The sequence below is a fragment of the Pleurodeles waltl genome, chromosome 3_2, assembly GCF_031143425.1.
Source record: "Pleurodeles waltl isolate 20211129_DDA chromosome 3_2, aPleWal1.hap1.20221129, whole genome shotgun sequence".
Lineage (NCBI taxonomy): Eukaryota > Metazoa > Chordata > Amphibia > Caudata > Salamandridae > Pleurodeles > Pleurodeles waltl.
The window spans coordinates 102,730,520-102,758,335 of record NC_090441.1 but is presented as its reverse complement, the minus strand read 5'-3'; the positions used below and the strand labels follow the sequence as shown (position 1 = coordinate 102,758,335).

The window sequence follows — 27,816 nt, the reverse complement described above, 5'->3', positions numbered from 1 at the left end:
AATGCTTGTTTTACACAGTGGTGATTATTTCAAGGTCTGCATGCTGTAATCCACACATATTTCTGTTGGTCCCCCAGGCATTCCCAGTCCTGATGAAACCTTGGGAGTCTATTAAGGGTTGAAACGTTGTTGACACTTGCCACAAACGAACCGTTTGCCATTCCATGATGTACTTGTATATAGCCAACGGGGGCTTATCATAATGGATTGTTATACAGTTGTTTGTGGACCAACATGCTCATAACTATGTCACACTGTATATTCACGTCTTTTGGTTGTGGTTCTTTCACATGCGGGTCACTTTGCATCTATGCTTTTAGAGCACCTACAAGAAGATAAGGTTTATGCTGTGAATAAACCAACTTTGTGACTAGAACTTGCTGAACATTATTGTTTTTTTTCTGGGGTAAATTGTATCAACCACAGTTATTTTGCTGTTACATATCCACTCTTTGTTGTGACTGAGTTGTGTGTGAACCATTGTGAGTCTTTTCAGATGAATTACCTAGGTACCCAAGGGCATTTGGATGGCTCTTTTCTGTGACTAATAAATGAAAAGGGGATGTACTTCAATTTAAAAAAAATAAAAGTAAAGCTTCACACTGGTCTACCATCTTGGAACAGTAAAAAATGATAGAAGATGCAGAATACCATTTCAAGATGGTGTCATGGTTTTGAAGCTTGTAGCACTGATGTCCGTTACTCTGCAAAGAAAGATGTGGTCCAGTAGCAATTGCAGCAGGGCTGCTGTTACTCACATTACTCAAACAGCACTAGTCTTCAGATGCAGGTACGCTGCTGGGGGAATAAACTAAAGTAAATATTACCAGAAGTTGGACTTCCCTGGGTCAGAGGAACACAGAGTAAGCAGGAAAAATACTGTTACGTAGCCTACCTGACAACCATCCTAGAGACCAGTGATAGTCTACTAGGAAGAGCCAAACATTAGCAACAAAGCCAATTGCTGAAGAGGGTTGACCCACTGCCCAATTTTATGTATGCTGTACTGAAGAACTGAACTAATAAGTGAATGAAGCTTTGATGAATACCTGAAGTAGGCTTACCCACTTTGTCCAAGGAAGATGAGTTATTATTTTTGAGTGAACATGATGTTGGTGAGACACCTAATACAGTGTTTTGGTCAGGACTAAAACACACAAAAGTAGACAGAGCTCAGGGAGCTAGAGCACAGTGGCTCCTTCGCTCATTCACGTAAGACTTACAGCACTGGTCAACAGTATCACAATCTTCCCTGAAAGACATGGAACAAGTGTGGTACTGCAGAACCAGTACAAGTTTCCTCCAATAACAAGGAACAAGTACGCTACTACAGTGCTAGCCAGTGCAAGGGTCCTTCAACGACTTGGAACAAGTGTGGTACTGCAGGGTCAGTACAAGCTTCAAACATATGGAACAACTATGGCACTGCAGGACAGCACACGCTTCTTTCAAAGACATGTAATATGTGTGGTTTGGCAGGGCCAGAACACGCTTGCTTCAAGGAGCAAGTGTGGCAATGCAGAGACAGTCCACACTTTCTTCAAATACATGGGACAAATGTGGTACTACAGTGCTAATGAAGCTTTCTTTAAAGGCTTAGAACAAGTGTAGCCCTGGGCAGTACCATTGAACACCTCCGTTAGATACAACAAATAAGCAGCATTTCAGATTTGGAACAAGTCTAAGGAGCAACACTCGGATGTATGAGAGCAAGCTTGAAACACAAACATAGCAAGCTTCTCTTACATGCTGAGAACAGGGACAGCATCTACAGCAGTAGTCCAAACTTGTGTGTAAACACACACAATGTGCAGCATCGGGCAGCAGTGTAAGTTCCTCTCAGAAACAGCACAGGTACAAGATGCTCAGCAGCAGTGCAATCTAAGATACTCTCACATGCAAAACATGTATCACACTGACAGCAGCAACTAAGCATATTTCAGGGACAAAACACCTAGAGTACAGAAGTGAGTGAGTTACTGAAGCCCCGAGCCAGATGCCAGGCTCTAATTCAACTTGAGGTCCTCTTGAGGTCTGGATTCCAAAATGAGCTGAGCTTTCATGTGGCTTCTGCCTGCTACCTACACTTTTACTATGTGCACAAAGAATAAAAGATAAAGTTTTGATGTCAAACAGTAGCGAGAGCCATGGTGGTGGCGTCCTCCACACGAGTTTGGCGGGCGACTTATCTGACTGCCAAACTCATAATGAGGCCCTAAATATCCTGGGTTAAAGGGTACACTACATAACAGTTCAGACTGTTAGAGTTGCTGGGATCTGCAACCGTTGAAACTGTTGTCTACAAACCAATAGTGTAAGTACTTTAATGCTAGACGGGCTTTTCAAAACTGTAAAGTTCTTGTCCCAATTTACTATGCTATGATGTAGGTCTACGATGTAACAGTCTTATAAAATCCAGGCTACACAATACAGGTAATAGTGATGTTGAATACCTTTGCAAAATTGAATTCTAAAAATTGCAATGAGATTTACACATAAGTGTTTACGTATGTGTAATTTCAATAAAGTGGCTCCTACCAACTTTTCATCAGGTTCTTAGCAGAAACGATAAAGTATGCTTAGGGAAAATGTACAATATTGTGAAGAAGAAAAGAATCTTTTCAACTGGTTAGCCCAATTCTTACTTGATATCTCATCAATATCTGGAAAGCTGCTGCTAAGGACAAGATCACCCATGTGTTTCCTCAGGTACTGAGACAGAGCGGCGGGTATGCGGTCAGGACGGAAGGCCCGTAATATCAGAAGCTTGTGAAATTCCAAGAAGGTGTCCTGATCAGGATGACCGGAAATCCTAAGATGGTCCTCTTCAAGAATGAAAAAAATAACTCACTGTTAGATTCTAGGTACAGCATTTTCATTTTCAGCAACAAGACATTCAAGTCAAGTCAAACGTATTTGTTTGGCAATTCTCAGTTTCATTTAATATACACATAAACCATTCCATTTTATTTACAAATATTCATAAATGTATCTATGGAAAAGAGTTTCATAAAAGGATGAGGAAAAAAGGCTTGTATATCATGTTAAATTATCAGATTTTACAGGCTAATTTCCCAAAAATTATTGAAAATGTCCTTCGAATTAATCAGCAAGCATCTTGCATTTTCTTTCCACAAATATTCAATACCAAGAGGTAAAACTGGCATTTTGTTTTTTACAAATCTGCAACATCACCATTAGGTTTTTATAAAGGTATAGCTCATGTCACAGATTTCAATCTTTCAATCCCCATATTGGCCAAAGAGTCTTCATTTACCAAGAATGTAGTAGGAAATCTGTGCCATCAAATAAATAAAAATATATATATATATATATATATATATATATATATATATATATATATATATATATATATTATTGAGGGCTCTTCTCCTGTTTTTTACAATACATTAGTGGCTCCCAAGCTGTGGTCTGGAGACCTGTGGGAGTCTGAGAAGCCTATTATTAACAGACTAATAAAGTGAATATAAATAAAGTGGCTAAATGTACAATTGAAAATGTTAAAACGTACTGTAAATGTCAAAGAATTTAAAATTGGAGGCTAAAAATCAAATTAGCATACTGAGATTGATTCGTGGAAGCAGTTCTGGTGCATTGTGGAGAATATAGCATGAACAACATGTGGCTTCATTGAATTTAGAAAAGCTCCAACCTGCCTATTAAAATTAAAATTGTTATTTTTTTATTTACATTGGTTTGCAAATTAAATAAAATGTGTTATCATTAGTGTATGTGTTTGATGGAATGCTTGATTCTGTATTGTTTATGTATTGTTTTGAGGTTCAAATCATCAGCAATGTTTAGGCCAGGGTCCCTGTCTTCCAGTAGTAACTCAGTGGGGGAAGGGGGGTACCCTGGATTGCAATAATGATTCAGTGGGGGTTCCTGGGTTCCAGTAATGATAAAGTCGGGGTCCACATTAGTCAACTGTTGGAAACCACTGCAATACATCCTAGTACACTCATTATCGTTTTTCTGAAACCGAGGCTTTAGTATTACAAATTGCAGCTCCAATTTTATTAGGTACATCCGGTGCTTGCTAAAAAAAAAAGTGTTGTTTATGGACTTTGTATATGTGTAAAGCCGATACATGCCAAACACAGTCAAAGATGTCAAAATTAAAATATAATGTGCATGTTCTGTTCATGGTTTTGGAAACAAGAAAACACAATTTCCCAATATTCAACACACTGCCAGAAAAGGGAAAGAAACTTAATAATTAGATTTTTTCCAGGCACACATTAGTTGGCACTGATGGGGTGTACTTCTCAGGTTCCAAATAATGGCAATGTTCCATTAACCTTGGTTAAAGGAGTTGACTAGAGTAATTCACAACATTATGCTGTGTCTCTAGTCACATTTAACATCTTAGTGAAACCACCATGGTTCTACTCAAACGATCAGACCTTGACCTTAACAGGCCCAGAAATGACACAAGGAAACCAACTGAAGACAGGAGGGCTAGCAGGTTGTCTAAGAGCAAACTATAACTGGATAAAGAAAAATGTCTGTGCTAAAAATAGGCCAAAGTCAAGTATGTAATTGTGGGAACACAAAAATTCAGGTGTACAATTCCACATTAATACATACCTTCTGACCTGACTTATCAAAGCTAGCCACCATAATAACAGGAATAGTGCTTCCTGCTGTGGCAAAACTAGAAAAAATCACTAATGTGAATAGGGCCTGCTAGAAGCTAATTTAATACAGTGTGCTCCCAGACAAGACTCGCATAGGATATAAACGATTCAACAAGCATTGGCAAAGTCAACAGGTCGCTTTAAAGGAATGGCATATGGTAATGTGAAGCATTGCAAGTAGATAACATGGGAATGTATATGAATTTGTGTGGAAGCAAAAAACTGTAAAATACTATTGGTGAAGATTAAATGGTCATGTAACAGTTGCACTGTCAGGCCAGAAATAAAAATCCATGTAGTTTTAATGATAGCCCTCCTCCCATCTGCGCTGCTGCCAGAGAAAAGCACAAGACCACATAATAGCATTACAGAGTCATGTGTAAGCCCCTGAAAGTTCAGGTTCTGGCAGCTGGATGAATAAACTAAATAATCACAGCTGCATGGAGAGCAAGCACTTTTTTGTGGAAGCGCACAATTTCTGCCCAATCAAAACATGTACTTTTGGCTCCCAATTTGTCGGTGGAGCTTGGAAATGGTAGACATAACTAGTAACTGAGAGCAAGAGAAGTGAATGTGTATTTCCAATAATGTTAAAATTCCACTGAGTACAAGTCAGACAAAGGAACAAGTTTAAGGTACTGCTCACCATTCGCAGGGAGCCGAACAACCAATAACAGGAGCTAGCAAAGTAAACAGATGGCTCATTTATTACTACTGTACAATAGACACCTTATGTAGCTTGTTTACTCAGACAAAAATCAAGTTAATTAAGACCATGGCTCATGAAACTAGAACACAATAAATAAGCATTAATACATCAACTTATCCCACTATACACTTCAAGCAATACAATTGGTGCAAAACAATTTCACACATCATTACCATAAGTAAAAATTTCCCACTGCACAAATAACACTTAAAACCGCATAGCAAGTAAAAAACTGCTAGCTTGCAAACTTGAATTACCACTTGCCATATTTCACTAAAACTGATCGCCTTTCTTCTTGCGTAAATAAACAAACCAACAAAGTGTGTGTTTGTGTAAGCGGAGTTTATACTTAATCACAAATTACAGCACACCCCCAGCCCTCCTTTCAGTTTCCTGTATATGCCTAGCCATCTCTGACCGGGCATAGTAGGGATTTGAGCCAATTCAAAATTTAGAAATGGCATTTCTCATTTCTGTTTTCAACAGGAAAGAAGTGTAAGGAAAACCTGTATCAATGTGCTAAGGGTCCCTTGGGGCTACAGTAGAAGTTTTCACCAACAAAAGATAAGCCTTACACACCAGTTCAATCATTTGTCACAATTCTGATTTAAATAAACATACTGGAGTTGTTAAAATGGAGTTTAGAGACAGCTGTTCCATAATTTTACCCAATTGCTCTCTCTACTTCTCAACCCATTCTAAATCACTACTCACCACTTCTTTCCTACAGTAAGAGGTAATTTTCTTTTCTTTTGAGTTTACTAATCTATTCCAAAACAATAAAGTTTGCCTAATCGGTTTAAAATACCAAAATGTTAACGTGTCTCCATCTTTATTCTCTGCATCATTGACGATTTAGGTACATTGAGTAGAGATTTTAAACACTGGTCCTCCATTGCATCCCGCTCATGTGTCCTACTCATATAAAGAATTTATGTGCCATAGAAGTATTTGGTTTCGACCACAGTTTTAAGTGCTGTCAGAACTGGCGATAACTCGGAGCCACCATAATCGCTGTTAAATTTATGGAGCCCCGCGATGGGTGCTAATACTCATAATTTTAAAGCATTCACATGCATTTTCCAACTTGAATTAACATTGAAATGCATACCTAAATATTTACAGGAGGATACTTCCACCGCTATTTTTATTAATCAATATTTCAGATGGGGTACCACTATGAGTTAATTCCACCCTCGCCCAATTTCTCCGGGGGAGTTGTTTATAATTATTTATAATGACCCACAAGGGATTGCCAATTAATTAATTTCTCCCAGAGTTTCTCCCCGAATAACCAGGACAAATGCTGCCTAGAAGTTATCAAAACAGCTGAATAAATTGCCTTTTGTCTCAAATAACGTGGCCCAACTTAGAGTGACTTCCCTTAAAGCCACCTTGTACAGTTGTAATTCAATTATGTGTCTCGATTCAATGCTTTAAGATGTGGAGCTTGTTTAGATATTATGTGGGAAGAATATATGTTCCTCAGCAAAATAAAAAAAGCTCAACGGTGCAGCACACTATACGAGAAGACTGTTAACTGTTCAAGTGGTGGGTCATTAACAACTTCTTTGTGAAATGCATGTTAATTTACTACACTAAAGCATATGGTACGAATGCATCAAGGTCAACATAAAACGCCATTCTTGTGGAACACATGCTCTAGTGCTACAGTATACCATATGCTACACATGTCTCAAGTTTAACATTGGGACTTCAATCTTGGCGAACGTGTGTTCTTCCTTTACAGCACAGCACCTGGCATATGTGCAGTACGATCAACATAAGACTTTGAGAGATGGGCCAATATTTTCCCTAATATCTTAAGCCAAGAGATGCATTGGTCGTTTTAAGTTGCATTCCAAACTATGTGAACATCTTTTTGAGCTGATGTGAGGTAGAGGTCAGAGGGGTGGTTTTCTGTTTCTGGAAAGGTCTGGAAAGAGTGTTAGTATGTGGGTCTAGTGCAGTTTCTCAACACCCCAACATCTTCAGAGTGCAGTCTCCGTGGTTATGTGCTCCTCTGCTACAGTCCCCGTATTCGGAACAGTGTCCCTTTGAGGACTTCCAACACCCAAACCTTCATGTTCATGAACTCAACAGTGAAAACCCACAGGTGTCTACTGTATCCTAAATACGAGGTCTCTGGTGGACTTTGAGTCACCAAAATTAGATGTGTAGTAGAAGTAGAGTCCCGGACCATCAATCACCCCAGCGAGAGCATACTGTTGACACCCTATTCCAATCTCAAAGCCCCTACGAAGCCTCATATTTGCTGCAGCAGGGCTTGAAGGGCAAGGAGTGGCAATTACAGAAAGTAAACAGGGCTTTCAGAGCCAATCTAAACACCTGGTTACAGACAATCTTAGTTATTTGTTGCCGAGTGCTATCATAAAGAGCGCTAACATATTGCTTAATGCTGGAGCTCTCTTGTGAATTAAAGTAGTTCATACAATTAAATGTCCTTGTAATAATGGTGCTACTGTGTGTATTAAAGGCATATGTTCAGAATATAAGCCAGATCTGTTGTATTTGTCAATGTTAATAATTGTGTCTCTACAAAAACCTTTAGCTGTCTGTTGCTGAAGATCTATGGCTACAATACAATACATAGAGAGGGCTTTTCGCAAGTCCCTTATTCATAATTGGTTTTCTTCTACTCCAATTCTCCGTTCTTTATTTGATGGGTTTCTTACCTATTCTGGTGTTTGTCTCAACCCTTGATCATTGCTGGTCAACATTGCTTCTGACTGGATGGGTTGTATCTTTGCACAGCTGCACTGAGGATAGTCTTGTGTTTTTTCACCTGTATTTCTACGGGGGTCCATGTCTTCTTTTCTTGCTCCACTGTCTGATTGTTCTCACAGCATCCCGACCACTCTCCAGCCTTCTCTTCCAGTTTTCCACCCCCCACTTTGCTTATCCATTGATCCCCTAACTTGGACCCTGTGTTTTCCATTGATTAGTTATGCTCCCCATTCCTGCAACATTGTGGTATTTATGTTTTTGAGGGCTCAACTGCAGAAAAGTGCTACTGGGACTATGCTCCTCTTTTTCGCTCCCACGCACTATATTTTGTATTTTTAATTTAGTGTGCTAAAATGCCAGCCACATTGGAAAAGTAAAAAACATCCAAACGGCCACCTGTGGACCAAAATGTATATCAATGTGCACAGCAGCCAGGTTGGAATGTTTTTTTAAAAAGAAAAGCCAGTCTAAATCAGCCATGAAAGAAATTGGTGTAATAGCTGAGGGGAGTGAAAAGCCACCTCCGTAATAATCACAATTCTTGCCACTAATGTCACTAAAATAGACCCGTGCTTAATCCTCTGGTAGCTTCCACAAAGAAGCTAGGCAATGGGAAAATTATTTACGCAGTACTCAAACAGTAATATTGTTAAAACACAACACAAGAAAAATCTCCAATAATCTAGAAACACATAGTCTAAGTTTTAATATAAAAAATGGCACAAAAATGACAAAAATACAATAAGAAGCTGAGATATGAATCTTTAAAGTTTGAAATAAAAATAGCCCCAACCTCATTTGTCTGGTGGCCAGACCAGGTCAAAGTCAAAATTTAACACAGACTGAGAAGGATCATCAGTTTGGAACAGGGACTGGGTTTGTCCTGGTGGAAAGTTTACAAAAGTAGTCATTTTTTTTATTTATTTTTTATTTTTTGTCCTCATTCACCCTAGGCCTTATATAAACCTCCTTTTCTTTTCAACCAAGACAAGAAGAGTTTTTCCTTGGCCAGGGGTTGTCCTTTCCTCTCAAACAATCCTCAGACTGTCCCAGTTCCAGGAGGATTTCAGAGCAAGATATAAAATCATTGGACCAATAACACAAATGCACTTTCATTCAGTAATACTTAAACAAAAATTCTATACCTCAGTGTCCTGATTTCCAGTTCAATAATGGTGCCAAAAAATTCCCCTGCGACCTGCCCCACCCCCGTCATTTGATCCAATTCTGCAGTACAAAAAAAGTCCCTAAGCCATTCTGAATGGCCTGGAGGGGTCTTTGAAACCCATTTTCTGCATATTTCCCGCCTCCCCAACAGTATTGCGTAAAATATAAGCTTCTTATCTACAATTATGTCCCGATCAGACCGTCCCTGCTGATCTTGATACTGACCAAAGATTATTAGCTGGAGAGAAGCTTCAATTTCCCGATCTAGTATACTCGAAATTGTTTCACATACTCTTTCCCAAAAATGTTGAATATCAGGACATTCCCAAAACATGTGAATATCAGTTGCTTGGATTAACCCACACTTAGGACATCTTGCCTCTTGCCCTCCTTTCATTTTAGATAATTTCTCAGGGGAAATATAAACTCTATGTATCGTGAAATAATGATTTTTCCTAAGAGTGGCTGGTTTCACAATACAAAAAAGCATTTTTAGTGACTCTTCCCACCACCTCTTAACTTCCTCTTCTGAAAAAAAAATCCTCCACAAATCACTGGGAAGTACAAATTCGCCACCCACCCCTTCTAGGATCCCCCAGTACCAAGCAGACACTTCGTGGGAACCTCCCAGTGGGCTCGGGGTGATCTCACTCAATGGGTTGGACATACCAACACCTTCCTTAACCTCCTGAGCCCACTTTTTTATCTGTAAAAATTTCCACCTAGACAAAGAACCACCCGTTTTTAACTGCAATACTTCCCAAGGAAGAGGAACCCCCTCCGAAAACAAATCTCCCCAGTGCTCTAATCCTGCTTGTTTTATCGGTAGCGCTAAAATATCTTGAAAGCATTCCGGGGTTCCCGGGGAGTCCCAAATAGGTGCATCGGCATTACAATAGGTGAGTTTTGCAGATTGTCTGATATGGTACCAGCTTTCTGCCAGCCCCCGCATAATTTTCAGCTTTATCTTTTTGAAAAATTTGGGGTCCCCGAATTTAAACATAAAATTGGTTGAAGCGCTTTTGATATTAGAAGCCATTATCTTAAACATTAAACTCGTAGTCGTCGAGTCTGAGGCAAGAGACAATGTTCTAAAGTTTTTCAAAAGGAAGGCCCATGCATAATATTGCAGCTCTGGTAAAGCCAACCCGCCCTTATCCTTACACCAACGTAACTTCCTCCGAGAGATTCTAACACCTTTAGAACTCCAAATGAAGTCACTTATGAGGCGCTGCATTTTTTCTATGTATATTTTCTGCATTGGAAGTGGGGAAGTAGAGAACAAAAAATTCCACTTCGGAAGTATAGACATTTTTACCAAGTTAACTCTTCCGATAATCGTTAAGGGAAGGTGAATCCAGCTCTGTAATAAACTCTTACATTCCAACAACAATTTAAACTGGTTCCTCTCAGCTAGTTGGTTAATATTTTGAGGTATCAAGATTCCCAAGTATCTAATTTCCTTTTTACAATAAAAAGATTCATACTCCATATTTCAAGCCATATTTTCTGTTTTTTCCACATTCACTTGATAACCAGACACCTTACCAAACTCCTCAGCCAGGTTAAGAATCTCAGGGAATGCAATTACTAGATTATCTGTGTACACCAGAAGATCGTCTGCATACAAAGCAAGTTTCCTCTCCCAGCCCTGACAACAGAAGGGAGAAATCATCCTGTTCTGCCGGATCTTCCTCGCAAATGGCTCCATATATAAGTTAAACAGTACAGGAGATAACGGACAGCCCTGTCTAGTGCCTCTTGCTATAGCTATAGCTATAGGGCCTGTGAGAGTCCCATTCACTAATATTCTAGCTATAGGAGCCGTATATATCTGGTTTATTACCCCACAAAGATTGTTTCCCAACTTAGCTTTTTTTAACAAGAATTCCAAAAAAGCCCAATTTACCTGATCGAAGGCTTTCGCGGCGTCAACCGTGATAATCCCTAGAGGGGAATCAAAGGATACTGCCATATCTATGGCCCCGACTAATTCATATGTCAACTCGTGCAAATATCTCCCTTTTGAAAAGCCCTTCTGGTCAGAATGTATTAAACTATTTGCTACTCTGCTTAGTCTGTCCGCCACTATTTTGGTAAACAACTTATAATCACTATTCAATAATGAGATAGGTCTGTAAGAAAAGCAATTAGTCGGATTTTTCCCGGGTTTCAAAATCAATGAAATCACTGCATCATTCCATGAAAGAGGCAATTCTATCTCATTAGAAAAAATCTTACCAAATAGCTCGACCAAAATTGGAGTAATAACATCACCTAATACTTTATACAACTCCACCGGAATGCCATCATGGCCCGGGGCTTTCCCTTCTTTACCCCCAGCTAAAGCCGCCCTCACTTCCTCAGCCGTAATAGGGCCATTAAGAAATTCCTGTGTCTGCTGCGAGATTTCCGGTAACACATCCTGAGCTAGCCAATCCTCCACTAATTCTTCTCGCACCTCCAGGTGCTCCGAATACAAAGATGTAAAAAAATCCTGAAACCCTTGTTCAATATCCTCCCTACGGGATAGTTTTGTGCCAGTATCTCCCGCCACTATTTCCTTAACATGGCCCCTAACTTGATCTGATTTAGCTTTCCAAGCAAGCAATTTCCCTGATCTCTCCCCATATTCAAAGTGCTTAAGTTTACTAGCCTCCCATCTCTTAACCGTTCGTGCCTGTAAAATATTTGCCAATCGTGTTCTTAGCTCGGCCAGCTCTGCTCTTCCTAAGTCCTCCTGGGTCCCTTCATCTTTGCCAACCAGCTTCTCTCTTTTTGTTAACATTTCCTGCTCTAGCCTATTTATTTCGTCACTAAACGCTTTACGTTTGTAGCAGGAAATACTCTTAATTTCCCCTCGTATTACCGCCTTAAAGGAGTCCCAAACCGTTGATAATGATGCTAAGCCTATATTAACCTTAAAAAAACCTTCTGTCTCTCTGCGTAATTGCACCAAGACATCCTCATCTAGCAATAATGCACGCTCCAATGTCCACCTCTTAAACATTCTTCTCTGGGGTAGCGTCAGATGCAATGCTACCGCTGCATGGTCTGATAAATGTGGGGGCAAATATTCAATCCTATCAACATTTTCCAACATCCTATCATCTACTAAAAAGTAATCGATACGTGACGCGTGGCTATATTTCTTATTAAAAAAGGAAAAGACTCTGGCCCCCCTTCCCTCTTTCGCCATATATCACACAAACCGTATTCTTTCATCATTCTCTTTAGATAACATTGTGATTTTGGCATACCTAAGGATCTGCAAGTGTCCGTTCTATCCAGTCTATTATCCAGCACCACATTAAAATCCCCCGTCATAATAATTGAATCTGAAAATTCGATAAGCTGGGAAAAAACCTTTTTAAGAGGTTCAATATCATCCGTGTTCGGGCCATAGAATCCAACCAATATCAAAGTTACCTCATCAACCTGAATTCTTACTATGACCCAACGACCGGCTTGATCCGCCCTTAACTCGAGGATTTCTAGTCTGGCTTGCAGACCTTGTTTAACCAAAATAGCTACCCCCCTTGTGTGAAAGTTATGAGTAGTACAGAAACACATTTGCACCCATTTTTGGGCCTTAAACAACTCCTTACACTCATCTGCGGCCAGATGAGTCTCCTGCAGGATTCAAATTTGCGCCTGTGAATCTTTTAAGTATTGTAGAATTTTATTCCGCCTTGATTTGGTCCTTAAACCATTGACGTTCCAAAAAAGTAACTTAATCGAGAAATTCCCCTCCCCCTGCCCTCTACGCAATCTAACCATTCCAAATTAACCCGTCATCCCTCTGCCCTGGTGAATGAGGAACTATTTCAATGCAAAACTCAAAAACACAAAACTCTAAAAAAAGAAACCCGCCCGTCTGATACCACCCCCTCCCTAACCCCTCCCATGGGGGACCCCCCCACTATATCGGCCACTATGGGCCTGATTTTAGAGCACCCCGCCTACCTGGGAGCGTAAGATTTCAAGAATTTTTTTTACATGATCGGTCTGTTCTTTTTTAATCAGATCTAACAACTCATCCGCCCGACCTGTTTCCCTTATGTTATACATTTTATTGTTGTACATTATCCGCAAGAATGCCGGGAACTTCAGATGGGCCGTGATTCCAAGCTTTTTAAATTCATCCAACCTTTTCCCCAACTCCCACTGCCTATCCATTGTAATCTTCGATAGATCAGATCTAATCTCAAATGTCACGTTTTCAGCTCTTAATGATTTCTGTTTCAATGCGCTATTCACATTTTTTTCTTTTAGATCATAGGTTAAAAAATTAACCAAGATTTTCCTTGGTCTAGTGCTGTTGGGCCGCCTCGTAAAGGGGTCACGGTGTACTCTCTGAATGTCTTTTTCAATCTCTTCCCTACTCTCTTCCAGCTCACATACGGCTTTAATAAGGGAAACCACATAGGACTTCAAGTTTGCCCCTTCTGCCCCTTCCGGGACCTTTAACAGCTTTATGTTGTTCCGACGCGAATAGTTCTCCAACTGCTCAATCCTGACTTGTAAACCTTGTTCTTTTTCGTTTAAGTCTCGAATCTCATCCTTCTGATGTTTCAACTCCTCCTTCATCCACCCTACCGTCTCTTCCAATGTCTGGATCCTCTCCATTAAACTATCAAATTTTCTTTCCAAAACCTCACAGGCCTCTCTAATCTCTCCTTGATTGCTCTCCGAGCTTGCAAAGCCCTTTTTTATATCCTCCGAGATGGAGAGAATTACCTCCTCCATGGAAGGATTGTGTCTGGGGTCAGGGGCCAAAACCTGAACAAGGGGAGGGCTAGAAACCTCTTCTGGTATAACTCCTTCCTCCTGTCGCAAAATAGATGAATTACCACCTCGGCTCAAAGAAGAATCAAAACCGGCTTGTGTATTCTCCTGGTGAGCCGAAATATCAGTTAAGGGGGAGGGTAACTTTCAGCCCCCTCGCCAGAGTCTGCGCTATTTCTAGTGTGCTTAATCGTGTGGCTATCCATTTTTCCTTGTCCCGGTACCAACACAATATCCTCCGGCCAGGCCTTAAAATAAGCCCTTAGTGAGGGTGCGAGTCTGTGCTTATTTTTTAATCTCCCCTCACTTTCTTCTTTCTTTTTCTTAAATAAGTGATTCGCCTGGTCCGTTTTGCTTTTAGATTTCCCCTGTCTTCCACCAACATCAGTGTCCTTTTTCTCCACCCTCAGCCCCAAACCCCCTACCTGTAAGGCGTTAAGAGAGGTCTGGGGTGGGGGAGAACTCTTATCTCCTTGTCTGTAAGTGCCCCTGGCTCCCACGACGCCCACCACCTTACTTGTAGATTCCGGATTTGAATTTGAAAAGTGGTGCGTTGCCACGCTATCAGGCTCCTGAGAAACCTTCTCAGGAGCCTTACCGATGCTGACTCTGCCTGGATTCCCCCGCAGGGGAATCCTCGCCGAACCCCTTTGCACCCGACGGAGCTCCAGCGCGGCACGCCCCCAGTGCCGGAGTCTCTCGCCAGATGCCTCCCCCGGTCTCAGCAACGGCCGGGATTCCATGTCTCGAGCGACTGGGCGGCACATCCAGCCGATCGCTGTGTGTGCGTGCCACGCCCCCAGGAACGGCGGGAGGTGCGTCTAGCGAGCTGCGGCCACGACGCAGCCCGCCATGTCCCCGCTCGATGGTGCTCTCCTTCACTTTTGCACAAAAGTAGTCATTGATGAGTCGTCGTCGGCGGAAACTGGATATGATGTAGGGCTTGATAATGGCACATTGCTGAAAAGCGGGGTCCTAGTGCAGCTGTCAACAAAGACAGGAAAGCTATGAGTGGGTGAAGTCTGATGTCTGTGTCCAGAAAGACTTGGATATTGATGAGATGCCGTTCTGCATTGGTTCAGATGAAGTCTTGTGCATTTGGACACAGAAACCTTTCTGGAAGTCTCCTTCAGTGGGGCACACCACCAAGCTAAGGCTGACCGAGGATTCAACATTGATGGCTTGGCCTCAATGGTGCTTCTGGTCTCCATTGATTCTCAAGACAGAAAGTTGGAAAAAGTCTCTGCTTTTGCAGTTTGGACAGGTGGAGTACACCCTAACACCAGCCAACGTTGCAAGACCTGTTGGCACCGTTTGGAGAATAGGGCTCACTCCGAAAGTGGCCAGAAGCAGGGTCCAGGGCAGGTCCAGTTAGCACTGGTCAGCTGGGCAGTTGCAGCAAGAGGCATCTGGATGCTTTTTGAGTCCCTGTAGCTCTAATAAGAGGTCAATCAACTGACCCTTGGAGTCATTTATGATGTCCTAGCTTCAAGACAAGTAGCTTTTTCTTCTCATTCTTCAGACAGAAGGGATGTCCTTCTGATTCTCCACAAGTCCAGAAATGTTCTGAGGAGAAGTCTGTGGCACCCACCTGTATGCCCAGTGCCAGCCTTTCGTTGGAAGGGATGCCTTTGTCTACCCCCTAGACCAGTTCTGGTCAATTCCTCTGCCCCTGGAGGACTTAGTGCCAAGTCTGACTGGAGAGACAAAGGGGAGGCAGGCCTAGGAGTGAGAGTCACATGTCAGTGACAAGGTAGGCATCCTTGAAGCTCATGAAGTGGCTGGGCACAGCCACTGGGCCATCCTGTCAAGGGAGGGGTCCCACTCCCCACTCACACTGTCGTTTGTCCACTGTCTGGGAGCAATACACACCACACCACAAGGGAGCCATCAGGGGTCAGGTGAGAGCGGGGCACTGGCAGGAAAGTTTTTTGGGTGTTTTGCACAAAAAGGAAATCTTTCTAAAAGTGTAATTTCAAAATGATAATATAAAATACAAATTGACCATTAAGTTGGATTTTAAATTATTATTCAATAGAGTTCCTGGAACCATTTTCCTAGCTACTTCCAAACTGAAATTAGCACTCATTAAAGGTAATAGTGTAAATCACTATTAACCTATGGGGCAGCCACTGTTACCACAGTGAAATACAACTTTGTAAGTTTTTCACTGCCAGGACATTTAAAACATAAATTTCACATGATCTATATTTTAAATACCACGCGCCTAGCATATTAGGCCTACCTTACGGGTGACTTTTAAGCTTTAAAAGAAAGGCAAAGTCTGCAACAGGTTCGTTTTTCCAGGTCGAAATGGCACTCCTAGAACCGCACACCCAGGCTGCAATGGCTGGCCTGGAGACATGTTTTACCGTGCTACTATAATGAGTACTATAATGAGTACTGTAGACCACTAGTACCATTTATTTTACAGGTCCTGGTTACATGTAGCACAATATACTAGGAACTTAAAAGTCAATTAAATCTGCATATCAGGTATATGCCATTTTACCATGTTTAAAAGGGAGACCATATGTACTTTACCACTGTGCAGAGTCCTGTGGCTACAAAATGTGTTCAGTAAAAGAAAGCAAAAATCTAGGGGAATGCCACTCAAAAGATGATGATTTCAAACAAGGCACCATGTATGCAGATGAATGCACATGCACCGTGACACTATGATGGCAACTGTGACATTTTTTTACTTTACCATTTTAATGTATTTGACAGCCATTTTATGAAGGCAAAATAAAAATAAAGGAGGAGTGTGCAGAAGCAACAATGCAAAAAAACATTGGCATACACCTTTTAAACACTGGATCTATTGGCTTTGCCATTGCTTGTTCTATTCTTGCTGTTGCCATTTAATTCAGTGGGTCCAGGAAAGAAAAGAGCAGTACCTGATGTACTAAAGGCAAAGCCAGGGCTGGGAACTGATGCTGATGTCGTCCCCTACTGTCAAACATGTGGGCATAATTAGCGCTCTGGCAGCTGGAGGAACCACCCATCCATGCACAAAATGCTATACACAATATTACATTTTCTACTAAAATTTGAAGCTTGAAGGCACCTGCTGTGAGTGAAGGCAAAAAGTGCACGATTCCACATGCCTGGATGCCGTTGCAAAGTGCAGCGGGCCCTTTTAATCACTTTTCTAGTTGTAATGGATTTGAAATGGACTATTCTAGGATTCCCAGGGGGAATGCAGTCTCTGTTAAGGGTTTTGGCCCAATCATCCATGCTCTTACGCCATGCAGCCAGGCACTTAGGCATCTCTAGAGGAACATAATACATCGAGACATTAGAAACATCCAGGAGATTAGAGAAGATACTGTATTCAAACTCCTGCGGGCCGGGAGGGTGTTACAGATGCTATGAAGCTAGTTTCCTGAGAGGTCTCCAGAAAAAACAAACCACAAATAAGAATGCAACGTTTCACATTTGTTTATGATTTAGGATTATTGCGGACCACTGTGGCACATGTTTTATCACACATATAATTTCCAACCAACATACACCTGAACTGCGTAAAATAATGGCTTTCCGAACCTACAAATTGAGCATTTAGGTAATCCTTCCCTCGGGGATTTACAAAAAAAAAGGCAAATAAATTTAGCTTTAACATTTATGAGAATATTGAAGTTTTATTGCAGCCCCCACAGGTGTCATTCTTTACTTTGACACTTTATAGAGATGTTTATGGAGATGTTTAAATCTGCTTTCGAAATGCCCTATTTCTGGGAGAATACGCCCGTGCACTGTATTTTCAATTCTGTGCATATATGAACGAAGCTCTTAAACACAGAAATCAACATGTCCCTAAAAACTGATGAAATGTAAATGTCTTGACTACTATTAACATTACCGGAAACGAGTCCTATGATATTCAAAACATGTCAAAGAACACAGGGATTTTTTCCCTCTCTAGAGCAATGTAGGGAAAGGATCATCTACATTTGTGCTGATGAACAAGTTACTTACCTTCGGTAATTATTTGGTAGAGACTCTATCTAGCTGCAGATTCCTTACCTTTGATTTTCCCAGACATCAGGCTGGATCTGGAAACTTTTGCTGAGCAATACACCTTGGGGGCGCCATCAGGTCGCTCCATCCGGCTCTGCATGGCGTTGGAAGTGAGGCTGCGGTCACCTATATATGTGTCACCCAAGAGCGCAAGCGTCAGTTATTTTAATCACAACTTTCCAAGCAAGAAGCGCAGAACCATAATATGAACTGGTGCATGTCTGTGTCCAAACTAGAACCTTGAAAAAAGGATCACTCTAACCCTAGTAAACAATTCTGCAGAGCAGGGAGGCATGCATGGGTGTAAGGAATCTGCAGCTAGATAGAGTCTCTACCAGATAATGCATTATCAAAGGTAAGTAATACATGTTCATCTGATAGAGACTTCTAGCTACAGATTCCTTACCTTTGATTAGATACCCAAGCCATAACCTTCTTGCAGTGGGCTGCGGACAATGTGGTTAGACAAGAAAGTCCTGCAGGACTGAATGGGCGAAATGCTCATCCCTGTGGACCGGACTGTCCAGGCATTAGTGTTTGGTAAACGTGTGCAGTGACACCCACAGTGCTGCCTGACAGATGACTGGGACTCCTCGTACGAACGTCGTAGTCACAACCTTTCCCCTGGTGGAATGGGCCTGCAAGCCCTCCGAAGGGTGCTTCTTAGCCAGGGTGTAGCAGATCTTAATCAGAGAATGACCCAGAGCAAAATGGTCTGCTTTTGTACTGCCTGACCCTTCTTTGCTCTCACATACCCCAAAAAGAGTTGGTCATCTACCCAGAACTCTTTTGTGTGGTCAAGGTAGAACAACAAGGCTCTTTTTGGGTCCAGCCGGTGGAGTCGCTCCTCTTCCTTAGAGAGATGTGGGGGAGAAAAGAAGGTGGGCAAGGTAATAGTATGTCCCAAATGGAATGGGGTCACCTCCTTCGGAAGGAAAGAGGCACGGGTGCGTAGCATTACCATGTCTGGAATATTGTGAGATATGGCAGCTCAGATGATAAGGCTTGTATCTCACTCACCCTCCAGGCAGATGTTATTGCCACTAAGAAAGCTGTCTTGATGGTAAGCAGCTGGAGGGGACAATGGTGCAGTTGCTTGAAGGGAGCACACATAAGATAAATGAGAACCACGTTGAGGTCCCACTGAGGCATGATAAAGGGCGTAGGGGGAAAGATATGTACAAGCCCTTCAAGAAACCTATTTACAATAGGGGACTTGAATAGAGAGGGATGATCAGGCAGCCGCAGAAAGAAAAGCTGTCCACTGTTGCCATTCAATCTCCATGCATGAAGCACAGAGTTGGCAGGTTTGGGTGGAGAACCCTCCCCTTCTGGTGCAACAGAAGATCCTCCCGAAGGGGCAACCTAGTCAGAGGATCAATACTCATTTTTTAGAAGCTCGGGATACCTGACTCTCCATACCCAGTCTGGAACCACAAGGATTACTTGGGCCAGTTTGTTCTTGATCATCTTGAGAACTCTGGGCAGGAGTGGCATGGGCAGAAAGGCACCCAGGAGGCCTGAGCGCCACTCACAGAAAAAAGCAGCAGCGTATGTTTATCGCCTTGGAAACTCCAATGTGCAATACTACTGATATTGTGTGTTCTCTTCTGTGGTGAATAGATCTTACCAAGCCTCTCCCCACTGCTGAAAGGGGCCTCGCACCACCTCCGAATGGAGACGCCACTTGTGATCTGCTAGGCATCGACGGCTGAGTTTGTCTGCCCTGGCGTTCAGAGAACCTGCCAGGTGTTGAATCACCAGGGTTATGGCCTGCTGGTCCAGGGCGGTCCCACCTTCAATAGCCAGTTGTCAAGGTAGGGGAGGACGGAAACCACTGACCTGCGCAAATCAGCTGCGACCACCTCCATCCCCTTGGTGAACACCCGAGGGGCGCTGGTAAGGCCAAATGACAGTAGGCTGAACTGAAAGTTTTCATGGCCTACGTTGAACCATAGGTAACGCCTGTGGGCAGACAGGATTGGGATATGAAAATATGCATCCTGCAAGTCCAGTGCTACCAACCAGTCTTCTAAGGCAGACAAGACCTGAACCAATGTAAGCATCTTGAACTGCTCCTTCCTGAGGAATAGATTTACAGTCCATAGGGCTAGAATAGGGCAAAGACCCTTGTTCTTTTTGGGTATCAGAAAGTAGCGGGAATAATAACCACTGCCTACTTCTGATATCTGGACCCTTTCTATGGCTCTCTTGGCCAAGAGAGCTGTAACTTCCTCTCTGAGTAGCAACAGATGATCCTCCGCCAGCCATTCGAATGGGGCGGAATGGGGGGAGGAAAGGACTGGAAAGACAAGGCATAGCCCTTCCTGATTTCCTGCAGTACCCATGAATTTGATGTTTCAGTGGAGGAGATGAGGTGTATTCTCCCTCCAACTGGGCAGCATGGTCCATCAGAACCAAACTAAGAGGGCTTTGAGGCTGCAACTGCCGGGGGCTGGGTGGCAGAAGACTTCTGCCACCAAGAGTTGAGGACCCCCAGCGACCAGGAGACCAGAGGTAAGTACCTGGTCTCTCCAAGGACTTGCAACAGGGCTTACAAAATAGATTGTGCAAGATCAGGAGCAGACCAGAGTAAACCAAAGGTGAATTCTGGAATAAGAAGACCTGCAAAAGAAGGGAACAGGGATGGGGGAAGAAGAAGACCAGCTGCAGAGCCCAGGAGATGAAGAGAAGTCCTTGGAGCAGTGCAGATGGTGTCCCACGTCGGTCGTTGGGTTGCAGATGGTCAGTCAATCAATCAATCAATCAATCATAGTAGAGCGCACTACATACCTGTGAGGGTCTGAAGGCGCTGGGGGTGGGGGTGCTGCTACTGCTCGAAGAGCCAGGTCTTGAGGTGTCTTCTGAAGGTGAGCAGGTCTTGGGTCTTTCTGAGGTTGGTCGGGAGGGTGTTCGAGGTCTTGGTGGCGAGGTAGGAGAAGAATCTGCCGCCGGAGGATATTCGTTGGATGAGGGGGACGGCGGCAAGGGCGAGGTTGGAGGAGCGGAGTTGTCGGTCGGGGTGTACAAGCTGGGTCTGCTGTTCAGGTAGGCTGACCCAGTGTTGTGGAGTGCTTTGTGTGCGTGGGTGAGGAGCTTGAAGGTGATCCTCTTGTCGACGGGGAGCCAGTGAAGGTTTCTCAGGTGAGGGGTGATGTGGTTGCCACGGGGAACGTTGAGGATTAGTCGGGCGGAGGCGTTTTGGATGCGTTGGAGGCGTTGCAGGTGCTTGGATGGGATGCCTGCGTAGAGTACGTTGCCGTAGTCGAGCCTGCTGCCGACGAGGGCCTGTGTCACTGTTTTTCTTGTTTCAGTCGGGATCCACTTGTAGATCCTGCGGAGCATGCGGAGGGTGTTGTAGAAGGGGGAGGAGATGGCGTTTACCTGTTTTGACATGGAGAGGGAAGAGTCGAGGATGAAGCCAAGGTTGCGTGCGGGGTCGGTTGGTGTCAGTGGGGCACCCAGCGAGGTTGGCCACCACGATTCGTCCCAGGCAGAGGGGGTGGGCCCTAGGAGGAGGACCTCCGTCTTGTCCGAGTTCAGTTTCAGACGGCTGCCTCTCATCCAGTCGGCGATGGCTTTCATACCCTTGTGAAGGTTGGTTTTGGTGGTGTGTGGGTCCTTGGTGAGGGAGAGGATGAGTTGGGTGTCGTCGGCATAGGAGATGATGTTGAGGTTGTGTTGGCGGGCCACTTGTGCGAGGGGGGCCATGTAGATATTGAACAGCGTCGGGCTGACGGATGAACCCTGGGGTACGCCGCAGATGATGTTGGTGGCTTTGGATTGGAAGGGAGGGAGGCGGACTCTCTGGGTTCTGCCGGAGAGGAAGGATGTGGTCCAGTCGAGGGCTTTCCCTTGGATCCCAGCCTCATGGAGGTGGATTTTCAGAGTGTGGTGGCAGACAGTGTCGAAGGCGGCTGACAGGTCTAGGAGGATGAGGGCTGATGTTTCGCCATTGTTGAGTTGGCTTCTGATGTCGTCTGTGGCGGCGAGAAGGGCGGTCTCAGTGTTGTGGTTCAATCTGAATCCAGACTGGGAGGGGTCCAGGATGCTGTTGTCTTCGAAGTGTGGGTCAGTTGTGTGTTAACGATTTTCTCGATGACCTTCGCCGGGAAAGGGAGCAGGTAGATGGGCCGGAAATTCTTGAGGTCCTTGGGGTCCGCCTTTGTTTTTTTTAGAAGGACGTTGATTTCGGCGTGCTTCCAGCTTTCCGGGAATCTCGCTGTTTCGAAGGAGATGTTGATGACCTTCCGTAGTTGGAGGCCAACCACTAACAAGCCTTGGCAAATGCAAGAAGAAGCAAGAGAAGAGTTGCAATGCTGAAGAGGACCAGCAAGGTCCAGGGGAATTGACCCTTGGATGGGAGTCCGGGCTGACCCTCAGCAGTCGGGAGAGCCAGCAGAAGCAGTCACATCCCCCACAGGCAACCAACTGGCAGCAGGCACATTAAGTTGCAGTGAGGCCCAATCAGCACACCTGGAGAGGAGTCCCACGTCGCTGGAGCAGCAGAGAGGAGACTGTCTTTGGCAGGATTAAGTGCTCGAGGCTGGGGCTACTGGGAGTCTGAAGATCCCTTGGAGCAGCAGACAACAAGCCTTGGTTGCTGCAAGAGTCGCGGTGCACAGGGGTACTGTCCTACAATGAGAGGCAAGGGCTCACTGTCTCTCAAGTTGGACAGCAAGCAGAGAGGACCAAGGAGACCACTCCAGACCATCTCCTGTGATGTAGGATCCACACACTTCCAGAGGAGAGCACATCCACCCAGCCAGACATCGTTACTGTAGGTACCTGCACACGCAGAGGAGTGACTCCTTCACTCCAAGGGAGATTCCTTATGGTTTCGTAGTGCAGCTGAAGTCTTGCTGACCTCAGAGGATGCACAGCTGCTGAAATGTTGCAGTTGCTGGAAGGAGCCAGGGAAACAATGTTGCAAGGCGAGGTTGTCTTGGGAACTGCAGCATGAATGAGATGCAGTATTCCCTATTCTGCTGGTAATTCCCCATTTCTGAAGAAACCCTTAAGGTCCAACTTACAACACTGCTCTTCCTCCAGTAGGCTAAATTCTGGCCCCCTTGCACCCTACAATAGCAATGAGATAGGTAAGTAAGTAAAGGTACGAGCTGTACTCGTTTCTTTGTAGTTTGTAGCTCACTAGTTTCAAGCACAGTAAGATACCTCTGTTGGTTGAAGTCTAATTGCAAAGGTAAAAGAGGGAGCAAGAAAATGTGCTTATGATTGTGCATGTCAGAGAGCATTTTTAACAGGTATTTTGATAAAATGATGGCTGAACCCTGAAAAATAGGATCTCTTGATGACTACGCAATGTCACAGCATAAAGAATCTGCATAGATCTCTTCATCAATGAAAAATAAACATTGGTAAAGCAAATAGCTCTGACTTGCATTTCAGTTAATAAGCCAGTTCTTGTATTTAGTAATGCCAATCAGCATTGGGTAGAAGGCTACTGTTCGGTGCTTATATTATGAGTCTGCTGGAGCTGCTCTTTCCCATATTTGTGACATCCAGGGGCTCAATAGGTATTTGTGGAAGGCACAGCTGTGTTCCTATTTCTGTAGAATTACCTTTACGACAACAACCATATGTCCACGCACCAAGTCTAGTTGGCTTGCCAATTGCTTCAGCATGATGTTTAAAGTTGCCTGAATTCATACAATATATTAAGTACCACATTGGTTTTCCAAACCGTACACAGTTTAATATTGTGTATAATAATAATATTGGGCAGCTTGGGAATTCAGTCCAAGATTCTCTGCCTCACCTGCAATTAAAACCCAACACACACAGCCCTGTTTTGGCTTGCTGAGGTCATCAAGATCTGCTAAACTTCTGAGGTGCTCATCCGTTATATCCAAAGAGGTACAATTAATACCAAATGGGCACAGCCCCATTCTACCTCACTGATATCATTGAGATCTGCCAAACGTCTGAAAGTCTCATCCGTAATATCCAAATATGTATGCACAGCCCAGCTCCAACTCACTGAGGTCATTGAGAACTGCAAAGCTTCTCAGAGTCTAATCTGTAAAATCTATGCAACTTTCTAAAACAGGTACAATTAATACCCAACGCGCAGGCCCCTCTCTACTTCACTGATATCATCGAGCTCTGCCAATCTTCTGAGAGTCTCATCCATACAAACCAAACAGGAACATATAATACCCAGTGGGCACAGCCCTGCTTTAACTCACGAAGGTCACTGAAATCGGCCAGCCTTCTAAAAGCCTAATCCCTAATATCTATATAACCTTCTAAGAGTATAATCCCTTTACTGGTACAAATAATACCCAATGCTCACAGCCCCACTCTGTCTCAACGAGATCATCAAGATCTACCACTCTTTCAAGACTATAATCCATAATATCCATATAGATACAATTTATACCCAGCCCTGCTCTACCTCATTGTGATCATCAATATCTAGCAACCTTCTGAGTGACTCACCTGTAATATCCATACAGGTACAATTAATACTCAACATGCCTAGCCAAATCGATACCTAGCAACCTTCTGAGTGACTCACCTGTAATATCCATACACTTAGAATTGATACTCAACATTGATAACCATGTTCTAACTCACTGAGGTCATCAAGACCTCCCAGCCTTCTGAGAGTATCATCCTTAATATCTAAATAAGTACAGTTAATACCCAACATGCACAGCCCTGTTCTAACTCAGAGAGGTCATCAAGATCTGCCAACCTTTAAGAGTCTAATCCATAATATCCATAGTACCTCCTAGGAGTGTACTCCGCAATATCCATACAGGTCCAATTAATATCCAGCATGATATAATGGAGATCAGCCAATGTTCTAAGAGTCTAATCCATAATATACATAGAGGTACAATTAATACCAATGGGCGCAGTTCCATTCTACCTCATCCAGATCTGCCAACCTTCTGAGAGACTCGTCTATAATAGCCATACCGGTACAAATAATACCCAACACGCACAGCCCTGCTGTACCTCACTGAGGTAATCAAGATCTGACAATCTTCTGAAAGCCTCATCCGTAATCACTACACAAATACTATAAATACTCAACACGCACACAACTTCAGTCTACCTCACTGAGATCATCAAGATCTGCCAACCTTCTAAGAGTGTAATCTGTAATATCCAGTATGGATCCATACTGGTACAATTAACTTTCAACATGCACAGCCGTCCACTCTAACTCACAGAGGTCACCCAGATCTCCCAAGTTATGAGCATCTCATCCATAATATCAGAACAGGTACATTTAATACCCAACATGTAGAGCCACACTCTTCCTCGAAGAAGTCATCCAGATCTGTCAACCGTCTGCAAGTCTGAATCATGATATTCAAATGGGCACAATTAATGCTTAACACATACAGCCCTGCTTCACGTCACTGAGGTCATTGAGACCTGCCAATCTTTTGAGAGTCTAGTCTGCAATATTTACACAGGGGCAATTTAAACCCAACTGAGAGGGCCATTTTCCATCAATCACTGAGATCCTTGTGATCTGCCAGTCTTCTAAGAGTCTAATCCATAACATCCATACAAGTACAATTAATATCCAACAGGCACAGTCCTGATGTACCTCACAGAGGTCATCCAAATCTGTTAAGCTTCTGAGAGACTCATCTGTAATATCCATACAGGTACGATTAATATGCAACATGCGCAGCTCATTCTACTTCACAGAGGTCATCCAGATCCGTCAACCTTCTGTAAGCATAATCCATGAAATCCAAAGAGGTCAAATTAATATCCAGCGCACACCGCCAGCTCTACCTCACTGAGGTCACTGAGATCTGCCAACCTTCTAAAAGTCTCATCTGTAATATCCAAACAGGTACAATTAATACCTAACGTGCACAGCACTCTACCTCACAGAGGTCATTCAGATTTGCCAACCTTTTGAGTGTCTCATCTGTAATACGAGACTTCGAGTTTCCAAACATACAAAGACAGACACTTTTCTTTTGAGGCAGCTCTGAAAAGCAATAAAATGGGTCTTCTTCATCCAGGATCTAATAATACTGGCAGACAATCCTGTGGCTCTGAGACACCGCAAGGCCCACTTATGTTTGTAAAGCGCCTGCTGTAAATCACTCAAGAGAAAATAAGTATATTAAATCAATATACATCAGGATTACCTTTATTTTCAGTAGCTTCAAAGGGAAGTTTTTCTAATTCAGGATAAACCAAGTTATACCATTTCTCCCAGACTGATGATTTCCCTGTAACCTGAAAAGAGGGAAAGAGAGAGGAAAATAAAAAAAGGTAAATCTTCAATAATAAAAATAAAACGCCATAGAAAAGTTTATTCTCAACAGTGCTTCCACTGTCAGCCAATCATCAATGTTAGAAACTGGGTCTCTAGTTGGTAGATATATGCACCTTGTTCAAGTAGGGACCACAATCCTAGTCAGGGTAAGTCACAACACAACCTAAATTATCCTATGCTCACCCTCGGGTAACCTGGTATGGAGCAGGCAGGCTTAACTTAGAAGGCAATGTGTAAAGTATTTGTGCAATAATTCATAGAGTAACACAGTGAAAGCATCACAAAAAGATTCCACACTGGTTCAGAAAAATAGAGAATATTTATCTGAGTAAAACAAGACCACAAACGACAAAAATCCAATGTATGCGTTTCAAGTTATGAATTCTCAAAGAATGTGTATAATTACAGTGCTTTAGCAACACTCACGATTATCTCCATCCTGTTGGTCATGCTCGACTGGGAAAAAGCGCTCCAGGTTGGGTGAAAAATTGTCAAAATAATTTGCTTGCTGTGCTGGGGTGAAACTAGTATCCACATAGGCACGGGAGGGAAGTTCTACATGGGTCCCTCGGCACAGAAGCAGTTAGAACAATGAGTCTACCCGCGAAAGCGCTGGTCGGCTACTGGGACATCACAGGTCTGACCCTCAGTCATAGTACCTTTTGTCTTCATCAATGCAACAGGGTGCAGATGAGCTGCCAACACTGATGATGTCAGGGACGGGACTCTTGATGCAAGAATCTTAAGTGCTGGTACTGCGCTAAAGGGCTTTCGGCCGGCCTCGCAGGTGGGCATGCGTCGTCGTGCTTCCGAGCTTGCTGTTAGGAGACTGCGGACTGGCAGCACACCACACTGATCCTCTGGGTGGGGCTGGGGTGTTGAGCATCTCGTTTGAGGCCCACCCCTGGCTACCCCGGCAACGCGTCCTGGGGCCACACTGAGAGGCGCTGCAGCGGCGTTGAAGAAGGTGATGACTCCGCTCGGTACACACAGTCTGGGGGGAGTGCAGCACTTGATCTTTTAGCAAAAGGAAAGTGTTGGTCTTTTGAAAAATTTGAGTTAGAGATCAGGCACGGCTGATCTTTGTCAGATTCAGGCTGCAGGGCTTACGAATTGCAGAGCCTTGCAGTGGTAGCAGGTTGAAGTCTTTTGTGATCCTGAGACTTAACAGGAGACCAGCAAACTTGCCGTTGGAGAACACTTTCATAGAAAGCAGAGAACAGCAGGAAGCAGGAAGCAGTGCAACCAGCAGAAAAACAGTCCTTCCACAAAAGCAGCCGAGGTGAGTCCTTTAGGTAGCACAGCAGTTCTTCTGACAGAGACTTGGTTACTGCATGTATATATTAAACAGGAAACTTTTAACTGTAATGCTAGACATTAGGTGGTTACCTAACAGTCTTTCGAGTAAGTACCAGGAACAATTGACACCCTTACCAACT

General features: G+C 43.4%; 1 protein-coding gene across 1 annotated transcript in view; it reads right to left on the bottom strand.

Annotated features, from left to right (window-relative positions):
• Positions 1-27,816, bottom strand: part of LOC138286353 (uncharacterized) — a 1,286,679-nt gene that overhangs the window by 336,602 nt on the left and 922,261 nt on the right. The window contains exons 83-84 of the mRNA XM_069226509.1: positions 26,247-26,337; positions 2,646-2,825 (exon numbers count right to left, since the gene is read on the bottom strand). Of these exons, the coding sequence (XP_069082610.1) occupies positions 2,646-2,825; positions 26,247-26,337 (271 nt within the window). The remainder of the gene's footprint in view (positions 1-2,645; positions 2,826-26,246; positions 26,338-27,816) is intronic.